The sequence below is a fragment of the Eleutherodactylus coqui genome, chromosome 7 (assembly GCF_035609145.1).
Source record: "Eleutherodactylus coqui strain aEleCoq1 chromosome 7, aEleCoq1.hap1, whole genome shotgun sequence".
Lineage (NCBI taxonomy): Eukaryota > Metazoa > Chordata > Amphibia > Anura > Eleutherodactylidae > Eleutherodactylus > Eleutherodactylus coqui.
Window position 1 is genome coordinate 9,032,799 of NC_089843.1, and position 11,380 is coordinate 9,044,178.

General features: G+C 49.3%; 1 protein-coding gene across 1 annotated transcript; it reads right to left on the reverse strand.

The window, feature by feature from the left end:
• Positions 1 to 6,509: 6,509 nt before the first annotated feature.
• Positions 6,510 to 7,949, reverse strand: LOC136573272 (uncharacterized protein FLJ40521-like). Its single transcript, XM_066574566.1, has one exon. It carries the CDS (start codon positions 7,947 to 7,949, stop codon positions 6,510 to 6,512), a length of 1,440 nt encoding a protein of 479 aa, XP_066430663.1.
• Positions 7,950 to 11,380: the final 3,431 nt, after the last annotated feature.

Genomic DNA, 11,380 nt, shown 5'->3' on the forward strand with positions numbered 1-11,380 from the left:
ACCGGTGTGAAGCCAGCCTAACTAATAGAAACACCAAGCTGTCCCCATATGAAGTTATGTTTGGTAGGGCTACTGTAATAGGCCTAAATTTTCCCCAACACCTACAGGCTCTTCATGGGGACCTTATCTCCCACGTGAGTGCTGTGCATCAGGAGTTAACTGTCACTCATAAATGGGCTGTTAGGCTGTGCTGCTGGGACCTGTTGTTCTACGGGTTTCCAGGAGCACACCTTCATAGGTGTGGGATAATTGAGCTGGCTGGGTGTAGTGTTCTCCAGCAAGCCAATCCCCCTAGTCTGCTGCACATTTATACTAGCCCCTTTGGCTAGAGGATGCTGGTTTCCCACTATCCTGGTGTTTGCAGTAATGGATGTTGTTGTGTAGGTGTGAACAGTGTTAAATTCTCTGTGTCTGTGCAGATGGCCAGACATGTGGTGAACAGGCGTGTTCAGTGTGTATTGGTGTGAACAGTGACATGTTCAGTGTGTCTGTGCAGGTGGCCGGACATGTAGTGTGAACAGTCCTGTTCAGAGTTTATGGTGTTCTGCGTGGTTTGTATTCACATGTGTGTTGGAGTGAACTCTATCCTGTCCTGCTTTGGATCGTTTACTATCAAGAGTGAGTTAGGTCCCTAGGTTCCAGGGTGGGGACGTCCCTATTGGGACAATCGCCCCGCATGCAGGCAGGTTTCATGTGGAAGTTGTCTTGTGAGAGTAGAGACCCGTGAGACAACGAGGCCTCTGTTGTGGGCTTAAGTATCTTGGCCGAAATATGGACCAATACCTCGTACCGTATCTATTCCATCTGCCTATGCGTGCAGGTATGCTAGGTGAGTGCTTTGGGTTGTTTGTCAGTCCCTGTGTCATGTCTGCCCGTGAGTCCAGGTTGCAGTTCACCTTGGTGTTTTGGTGTATACTGTTGGTTTACCGCCCTGCATCCTTGCTGAGGCATGGTGCTCTAGTGCTCCATGTATGTGACATGTGTATTCTCCCCGATTTCAGATCCAGACTCAAAATAGGGATCACTTAATTTGATTCCAGGAGACTGGGTTGTCCTCAAAAGACATGTCAGAGAAAGTCTGAAACTGAGATTTGATGGTCCATACCAGATCCAGCTGACAACCACCACTTCCGTCAAACTGGAAGGAAAGGACACCTGGATACACGCCGCCATTGTAAAAAGGTTTTAGCTCCAGAGCCTGAGGAATGCTTGGAAGGCTGTTTCTACTCCCATGGACAATCCTCAGTATGAAGGGACTCTGACGTGTTTAAAGGGGTTGTCTCACGAAAGCAAGTGGGTCTATACACTTCTGTTTGGCCATATTAAAGGAGATGTCCCGCGCCGAAACGGGTTTTTTTTTTTTTAACCCCCCCCCCCGTTCGGCGCGAGACAACCCCGATGCAGGGAGGTAAAGAAAGCTCACCGGAGCGCTTACCTTAATCCCCGCGCTCCGGTGACTTCTCTACTCACCGCTGAAGATGGCCTCTTCCTCCGTGGACCGCAGCTCTTCTGTGCGGTCCACTGCCGATTCCAGCCTCCTGATTGGCTGGAATCGGCACGTGACGGGGCGGAGCTACACGGAGCTACACGGAGCCCCATAGAAGACTGCAGAAGACCCGGACTGCGCAAGCGCGGCTAATTTGGCCATCGGAGGCCAAAAATTAGTCGGCTCCATGGAGACGAGGACGCCAGCAACGGAGCAGGTAAGTATAAAACTTCTTATAACTTCTGTATGGCTCATAATTAATGCACAATGTACATTACAAAGTGCATTATTATGGCCATACAGAAGTGTATAGACCCACTTGCTGCCTCGGGACATCTCCTTTAATGCACTTTGTAATGTACATCGTGCATTAAATATGAGCCATACAGAAGTTATTCACTTACCTGCTCCGTTGCTAGCATCCCCGTCGCCATGGATCCGTCTAATTTCGCTTTCTTCTGGCGTTTTTAGACGCGCTTGCGCTGTGCGGTCTTCTTCCTGGTGAATGGGGCCGCTCGTGCCGGAGAGCTGGTCATCGTAGCTCCACCCCATCACGTGTGCCGATTCCAGCCAATCAGGAGGCTGGAATCGGCAATGGACCGCACAGAGCCCACGGTGCACCATGGGAAAGGACCCGCGGTGCATCGTGGGTGAAGATCCCGGCGGCCATCTTGGTGAAGGAAGAAGGAAGACATCGCAGAGCGGGGATTCGGGTAAGTAATATGTATTTTTTTTTTTTAACACATCCATTGGGGTTGTCCTGCGCCGAACGGGGGGGGGGGCCTATGGAAAAAAAAAAAACAGTTTCGGCGTGAGACAACCCCTTTAAAGATAATCAGGACAATACGTTTGTGAAACACCATGAAGTTATTACTTATGGGTTTCAGACAGATCAAAAATTCAAGAGCTGTTGGATATGTGCAGATAGCCCTGAAGCCTCAAAGACTATGCCATACGTGGCCATACCTCCGAATTAAGGGGGACCTAATTAGTTAAGGATACACCTGACTTTACTAAAGTTAATACGGTGGTAGAAGCATAAGGCATATATGTTGCAGGTTGGTGCATGCTTACAGAACCCCTTGCTAATGCTCAACCGCTCACTTCCAAACCAAAGGGCTGAGCATAGTAGCATCCACTCCTTACAGCTGCTATGCAGATATCTTGTTACCCATCAACAAATAACTGTTCACATGAAGACATTAGGCAAAAGCAAATCATGCTAAGGTGCGTAGTGGAAGAACAGCCGGAAGTGGGCAAGATATGTGATGATTGACCCAGTGACATCTTCGTGCTTTTGGCACAGACATTCTGTTGCTGCATTAGTACCTTTGGTGTCGTATATCTGTTATCACTCAGGGTTCGCCCCGTCATTGCTGCGGGTTCCTAGGGTGTCATATGTTGGAAATCCCGGAAGTATTTGTTTCCTCTGTCTAACCAATCTGTGTTTGTCTTAGCACATTCATTGAGACTCCTCCTGATTGGAGGGACCACTTACACTTCTGACAAGTCTGAAGGTGGTCCTGGTCTGTGGATGTCTGTAGTTTGGTCCTGGTCTGTGGATGTCTGTAGTTTGGTCCTGGTCTGAGGATGTCTGCAGTTTCTCTGACCCTGTCTGATATTCTCTGCCTCTTTCCCTCTAGGGTGAGATTTTCTGTAGGCTCCTGCGTGGGGCCGTCCTGATCGGGACGATCTCCCTGCTTTTAGGTAGGGCTCTCCTTTTTCAGGGTTGTAGGGTCAGACTTCTCCTTTCTGTTCTGGTTTGGTGATCTCGGGGTCGGCTCTGGGGTGGACACTCTTCCCTTTAGCTGTTATGTTTGTGTAGGCTGCGGTTCACTATATAACAATCACCCTCCCTCAGCGTTGGATCTCACCACCCTGTTTAAAGGGCATAGCCTCACTGACTGGAGGGAAAACTTACAATTTACCATGCTTGCATATTGGGTGAAAAAAAAAATCTTAATGATTCTGCAGTAGACTCAAACAAACGAAACTGAGCGATAATCGTCCCATATAAATGCAAAAATACCAGTTAATATCCATTCACTTCTCGTTATAAAAACATTGCGGGATTGTCGCTCCGTGTAAATGGTCCCCGCTCAGCACGTTACAAGGTGAATCGCTGAGCGTGAAGCCCGCAATCCAGTGGTGACATCAGCTGTCTAAACGGTCTGCAAGAGCACTAACGACCTTAGCGGTGATATTAGCGCTCATGCAGTCGCTTTGATGACTCTGGTCCCATCTAAATGGGACATTCCCCACTAGTATTTATCTAGTGTGCAGACATAAGGCACGGCTCCACATGCTGCCACTATGTAGATAACGGGCAACATGCAATGTAAAGCTGGTGTCCAAGTAATTGCCGAAATGAGAGACAAATGGCTAAAAGAACATGAAGCGATAAGATTCCTAGTGGAGCGATACTTTCTATATGTTCAATCCTGCCCATTGGTTTAAATCCATTGGGGACGGATCATGGGAACCATACAAACAATATGTCAGATTTTACTATTGTGCCTTCGTTATGTCTTAAAGGGGTTGTCCCGCGGCAGCAAGTGGGGTTATACACTTCTGTATGGCCATATTAATGCACTTTGTAATGTACATTGTGCATTAATTATGAGCCATACAGACGTTATTCACTTACCTGCTCCGTTGCTAGCGTCCTCGTCTCCATGGATCCGTCTAAAATCGCCGTCTTCTGGCGATTTTAGACGCGCTTGCGCTGTGCGGTCTTCTGTGTGGTGAATGGGGCCGCTCGTGCCGGAGAGCTGGTCCTCGTAGCTCCGCCCCGTCACGTGTGCCGATTCCAGCCAATCAGGAGGCTGGAATCGGCAATGGACCGCACAGAGCCCACGGTGCACCATGGGAGAAGACCCGCGGTGCATCATAGGTGAAGATCCCGGCGGCCATCTTAGTAAGGTAAGGAAGAAGTCGCCGCAGCGCGGGGATTCGGGTAAGTACTAAACTTTTTTTTTTTTAACCCATCCCTTGGGTTTGTCTCGCGCCAAACGGGGGCCTATTGAATAAAAAAAAAAAACGTTTCGGCGAGAGACAAACCCTTTAACTGTTCAGAACAGCTTTCTGCCGCCTCCCAACATTCCTTAAACTCTGTAGGAAAGGAACTAAGACAGTAACCAGAGTGGTGCAGCCTAGACCGCAGCCTTATGATGATGTATGTCCAATGCACACGCCTACCGCCACCTACAATGTGAAAACCCTGACAGGGAATAGCCCCTTAGGTGAATACCTTCCCAAGACCCCCTCTTTCACTCGAGCTGAAAGACATATACCTGTTAGGTGAAGATATTATTCAAAAGAAGGGAAAATGGGAAATTATTGAAATATATAGTATGCAGTAGTGTCATGTGCGTACCGTTGGTGCATAGCAAGAAATACGTGTGAGACAAGACACATTGTAGTTGAATTTTACTAACAGGGTCCCAGACGCCAAGCATGCAGATCAGTCATAATAGCCTTTGTAATGTTCTACTAAGAAAGAAGTGTCACACATGCTGTAAACTTCGAATTTTTGACTTGTTGATTTTGTGTGTGTGTGTGTGTGGGGGGGGGGGGGGGTTATATTATATAACCTCTTGCGTTGCAACAATAACCAGAAGAATTGCTAGAGACACCCGTGTTGTTTCTTCTTCTCCGACGTGTCGTATGTATATGATTACACACCTGATTGATAAGGCTACAATACCCTTTGAGTATCACATAAATTGATTATTTTAACATAGTCCTATTGTCCAAAGGTGCTATAGCACTCCAGTCTGATTTGCTATGATGCACGTCTGTCATACTTGGCTTTTCTGCTTTTTTGACTCGTTACTTCAGCTTGATCACTAACCACGATTCTTCTGCCTACACTGACTCTTGACCTATTCCTCAACAACGCACGTTATACGTCTGTCCTGACCTCGGCTCTATTTCTCAACTACATCTTTATCTACACCCTCCGTTACCACATTACGGTATTGCTGACCAAGTGGCATCAGTTGTTTCTTAACCGAGATTATATCTGGAGCACCAGTCTGGAGTTCCCCACTGCGAAGACCAGACCCTGATTGGTGGGTTAAATGATAAAACACAAAAATCCCCAGGTGAACCTCTCAGATCTAACCTTAAGTTAAATTGGTTTAGAAGCACGTCCGCTGCCATGACAGTGGATCAGATGGGAATGTCAAGATACAGTGTGGCCTATTTCAAAGCCCAAAAGGATGGATATGTGAGGGCAATTTATGACGCCACCGACCAGAATTTCGTAATAGATAGTTGATGTGATCAGGAAAAAAATGATGGAACAGTTGCAATAAAAAATGAATCCTTTGGAATTATCAGTCCCAACATTGATGTAAACCAAAGTGTCACTTCATCTATGACTAGTGAGAACACTCAGATGTGACAAAGGCCGGATCTGAAGTCTGAGTCCAACCACTGGGCAGAGTAACGAAAATAGGCCAGCTGGTTTACCAGAACCGCCTGAACTGACCAATCCATCAAGCAAAGCACCCAGCCCGAAAAGGGCAACCCCATTACAGGAGAGACACAGAGTTCCAGTCCAAAATGCACTGGAGACACCTGACACTGAGCACTGAATCACGGAGACCTAAAGAACCTAAGTACTAAATTATCTGCAACAATACTACTGAAACCAGGATCTCTGAGGAGTAGTACAAAGAATTCTCCGGCACAGAGATAGCCATTACACAATAAGTATAACCGGCAACCCTTCTATCAAAGGGCATGGTTTAACTATGTTAACAAGAAAAGTGATATACTGACTGGGCTGAAAGACAAGCCAGTCAACCGATCAGCACTAGCACCAGAGGATCTTACTCCCTCAGTGTCCAGTGTGGAATGACACTGTGCATGCGCTGCCAGGCACATCACGTGGTCCCAGGCTGCCATGTTAACATCACTGTGGACCAGTTCACGCAACCCAGATTTACAGCACTGTGACACAAAGTACTCCTGCTGTAGAGAATTCAATTTCCAGCAAAAGATGGGGCACTACAGGTCACAGCAGTGCAAGGGAATAAACGACCTGGAAATCTAACAGATGTGGGTTATCCTCCCGGCCCTTCTGACTGGAGACTCGGTCCATCCTCCCGGCCCTTCGACTGGAGACTCGGTCCATCCTCCCGGCCCTTTGACTGGAGACTCGGTCCATCCTCCCGGCCCTTCGACTGGAGACTCGGTCCATCCTCCCGGCCCTTCCGACTGGAGACTCGGTCCATCCTTCCAGGCCTTCCGACTGGAGACTAGGTCCATCCTCCCGGCCCTTCCGACTGGAGACTAGGTCCATCCTCCCGGCCCTTCGACTGGAGACTCGGTCCATCCTCCCGGCCCTTCGACTGGAGACTCGGTCCATCCTCCCGGCCCTTCCGACTGGAGACTCGGTCCATCCTCCCGGCCCTTCCGACTGGAGACTCGGTCCATCCTCCCGGCCCTTCGACTGGAGACTCGGTCCATCCTCCCGGCCCTTCGACTGGAGACTCGGTCCATCCTTCCAGGCCTTCCGACTGGAGACTCGGTCCATCCTCCCGGCCCTTCCGACTGGAGACTCGGTCCATCCTCCCGGCCCTTCCGACTGGAGACTCGGTCCATCCTCCCGGCCCTTCCGACTGGAGACTCGGTCCATCCTCCCGGCCCTTCCGACTGGAGACTCGGTCCATCCTCCCGGCCCTTCCGACTGGAGACTCGGTCCATCCTCCCGGCCCTTCCGACTGGAGACTCGGTCCATCCTCCCGGCCCTTCCGACTGGAGACTCGGTCCATCCTCCCGGCCCTTCCGACTGGAGACTCGGTCCATCCTCCCGGCCCTTCCGACTGGAGACTCGGTCCATCCTCCCGGCCCTTCCGACTGGAGACTCGGTCCATCCTCCCGGCCCTTCCGACTGGAGACTCGGTCCATCCTCCCGGCCCTTTCGACTGGAGACTCGGTCCATCCTCCCGGCCCTTCCGACTGGAGACTCGGTCCATCCTCCCGGCCCTTCCGACTGGAGACTCGGTCCATCCTCCCGGCCCTTCCGACTGGAGACTCGGTCCATCCTCCCGGCCCTTCCGACTGGAGACTCGGTCCATCCTCCCGGCCCTTCCGACTGGAGACTCGGTCCATCCTCCCGGCCCTTCCGACTGGAGACTCGGTCCATCCTCCCGGCCCTTCCGACTGGAGACTCGGTCCATCCTCCCGGCCCTTCCGACTGGAGACTCGGTCCATCCTCCCGGCCCTTCCGACTGGAGACTCGGTCCATCCTCCCGGCCCTTCCGACTGGAGACTCGGTCCATCCTCCCGGCCCTTCCGACTGGAGACTCGGTCCATCCTCCCGGCCCTTCCGACTGGAGACTCGGTCCATCCTCCCGGCCCTTCCGACTGGAGACTCGGTCCATCCTCCCGGCCCTTCCGACTGGAGACTCGGTCCATCCTCCCGGCCCTTCCGACTGGAGACTCGGTCCATCCTCTTGGCCCTAATTAATTTATACCATTGTGGGTTGCATGCAGCTTTTCGAATGCCTACGAGCCAGGATACCCCTGTGTTCCTATTTTTAAGAACACTGAGTCTGGAGCAGGGGAAGGAGTAAAGCTACACTATTGCATCAGGTCCTGTCAGATCACACTGATAGCAGTTAGTGGGGGGACGGGCAGCGGCTCTCGTTCTCCTGGTCTGGACAGCAGGGGTTTTGACATCTGGTGGCCAAGGTCTGCTTTTGGATCTTGGTCTGCCTGTTGAGTACCTCTACCCTGTAGGGTTCTCTGAGCATTGTAAAGTAAGTGTGAGGCTGGAGTGGGCCGGCCCTTTGGTTTGTGGTGGGGGCTACTGAAAGGTGAATCGCTCCATGTCCCCGGATCCGAAGTTTGCCAAGTCCTTTATTGCTTTCTGTAATGACCAGAGAACCACCCAGTGTACAACCAACATAACCTCACAAAGAAGAAAGACCCCTAAGAAGGTCACTGATTCAAGTATAGTAATAAACCCACCAGACAAAGGGGGCGCTAGAGTTATCCTGAATCGGGAAGGCTAGATCTCTGAATGTAGGTTATGGAACACACCCCGCACCCGACTAGCGATACTACGGTGAAATCACAACTTGTTAGCTGTAGAAATTTGTATTTTAACCCCTTAGTAACTTGCACCTCAATAACTAGGCTATCTTGTTTTCTATTTTTACACTGCAACATTCCAAGAGCCAAAATATAGATATTTTTTGCTGATACAGCCATACGAGGCCATGAGTTTGAGGGACAGGTTGTATCCCTTAATTATACCAATTTCGGGTACATATAATGTATTGTTTTACCTGTTAATGTTATTTTTTGAGGGGATGGAAAAAAACAGAATTCCCACCATTTTTTTTTTTCTTTTATGGGGTTCACTATATGGTATAAATGACGCTGTATCTTTATTTTACGAGTCCATACGACTACAGCAATACCAAATTTGTAGTTTTTTTTTATGGATTACTATTTTTTTAAATAAAAGTACAGAAAAAATCCAGCTCAACCAATGGTAGAAAAAGAAAAATATAACTACCATGACAGCAAGGCACAGCCTGAAGAGTATTTTACTGGATTTCTATATATCGATGTGGCGTTAATTACATTGACTCCTCCTGTGTAGAAACAACTGCCCCATCTGGTGGCTCTTTACGGTAACACAAGTCTGTCCTCCTCTATTCTACGGTACCAGCTGAATTATGGCACCATCTAGTGGTCAATGTTTGTATTGCATGAAGGAGTTTTTTCCCCCATTCCATTAACTAACACAGGAAGGAGATCAGGACACACGGCGACGCTGACAGCTGTATGTACTGCTTTCTTCTCCCAGTAAAACAACAAACTATTAATTGAATTTTATACATATGCAAATTGATATCAGATCATACATCTGGACAATCAGTTATGGCATTCGGACCAGGTAACAATGGCGCGGTCATTCCAAATCTGAAAAGTCACTCAAGTTAAAAGAACTGAATTTATACAGGATAAGATTATAGAAAGTTAGTTATCTGGCTTGGACGATGAGGGTCCGTAGAATGACCATGACCAAGAGCATTGTTCCATTCGGTGTTGATGTCGGAGGAGCTACCGTTGCCTATCTGTTGCACCCACGAGCGCCGCGGAGGACCAGGAGGCCTCCGCCATTCGGCAGGGGGTCATCTCTTGATTTTCTTAGCAATTGCTGCGGTTAGAGCACCGTGGGCCGGACAGCTTCTGACAAGCGTGCAACATGACCAAAAAGTGCGAGTCGTCTCCTTGTTATTGTTTCTGTGATGGACTCAAGCCCCATGCAAGCCTGTATCTCGCTGTTTCTGATTTAGACTGGATTCCCACGGGGCGGATTTGCTGCGGAAATTCCGTGCGGAATTTCGCCGCAGCAAATCCGCATGCAGCCGCTAATCCTGGGATTAGCCAGCCATGTGGACGAGATTTCTGCCGGCCGCAGCATGTTCATTTTTTTTTTGCGCTGTGGCCTCGCTTTCCTCTATGGGAGCGCTGGCCGCAGCGGAAGAGCAAGCGACCGGGGCGCTTCAAAGCCGCCGCGGGTTTTGCAGTGGCGGTTTTCCCGGCGGAAATCTCCCGATATTTCGCTGCGGCCAAACTGCGAGATTTCCGCTGAGAATCCGCCCTGTGAGAACCCAGCCTAAGTCAACCCAATGGACACGGAGAATCTGGTGTTGGCATCGCATGTGAAAGGACTCCAGACGCTCTCCGAGCCATACAATAATATTGGCATTACGCAGGTCTGATAAAATCGAATCTTAGTCCTGAGTGTTATGTTCCGCCTCCGCCAAAGTTTATCCAGGGACCTCATCGCCGAGGCTGCCAGTGCCCTTCCATGTGCTGAACACTTCTGAGGTACACGAACTCACTGACAGCGTTGACTCTCTTCCCGTTTACATCGAGATCCGGAGGGATTGTGCCGGCTCCTAAATTCTGCAGCTTGGTTTTCTTCCAGGAGATGTGGAGCCCAAGACAGGACGCCTCAGAATCAAACTGTTGCAATGAGTGTCTCAGGTTATTAGATGCGGCGTCCAGGAATGCAGCATTGCCAGGGTAGTCCAGTTCGGTGAAGAGGTACTCCGGAACAGTGACCCCATTACATTGGACAATACACTGAAGGATCCAGTCCATGGCCCTGCAGAAGAGTGTGGGAGCCAAGACGCAACCTTGTCGAACACCAGACGAGGTCTCAAAACTAGCAGAGGTTGAACTGTTGATACAGACTTTGGCAGATGTGCCCTGATGCATGTCTTTTAGTAGGTTTAGAACGGATGTGGGATCGCCGATGCCACGAATGGTCTTCCAGAGGGCTTCTCTGTCGACCGAGTCCAACGCCGCCTTGAGATCGACATATGCGACGAGGAGCGGTTTGTTAAATTGTCTGTGTATCTCTGCAAGGAGCCTGAGAGCGAGTATGGCATCCATGGTGCAGTGGCCTGCCGTGAAGCCTGACTGCTGGGGTCTCCGCTTGGAGGTCAGGAGTGGTCGTACCCTTGAGAGTAGAATGTGACCGAAGACCTTGCCGGGAACCGAGAGGAGCGTTATTAGCCTGTAGCTAGAGTATGCAGATTTTGAGCCCTTCACCTTTTACAGGGCGAGGATGAGAGATAGATAGATAGATATAAGAGAGATAGATGAAAGATATGAGATAGATAGATAGGAGATAGATAGATAGGAGATAGGTAGATAGATAGGAGATAGATAGATATGAGATAGATATAGATAGACAGATAGAAGATATGAGATAGCTATAGATAGAAGATATGAGATAGATAGATAGATAGATAGATAGATAGATAGATAGATAGATAGATAGATAGATAGATAGGAGATAGATAGAGAGATAGATAGGAGATAGATAGAAGATATGAGATAGATATAGATAGA

What these genes read in the sequence shown, in the direction of transcription:
- LOC136573272 (XM_066574566.1), bottom strand. Translation starts at nt 7,949, where the DNA reads ATGGACCGAGTCTCCAGTCGGAAGGGCCGGGAGGATGGACCGAGTCTC.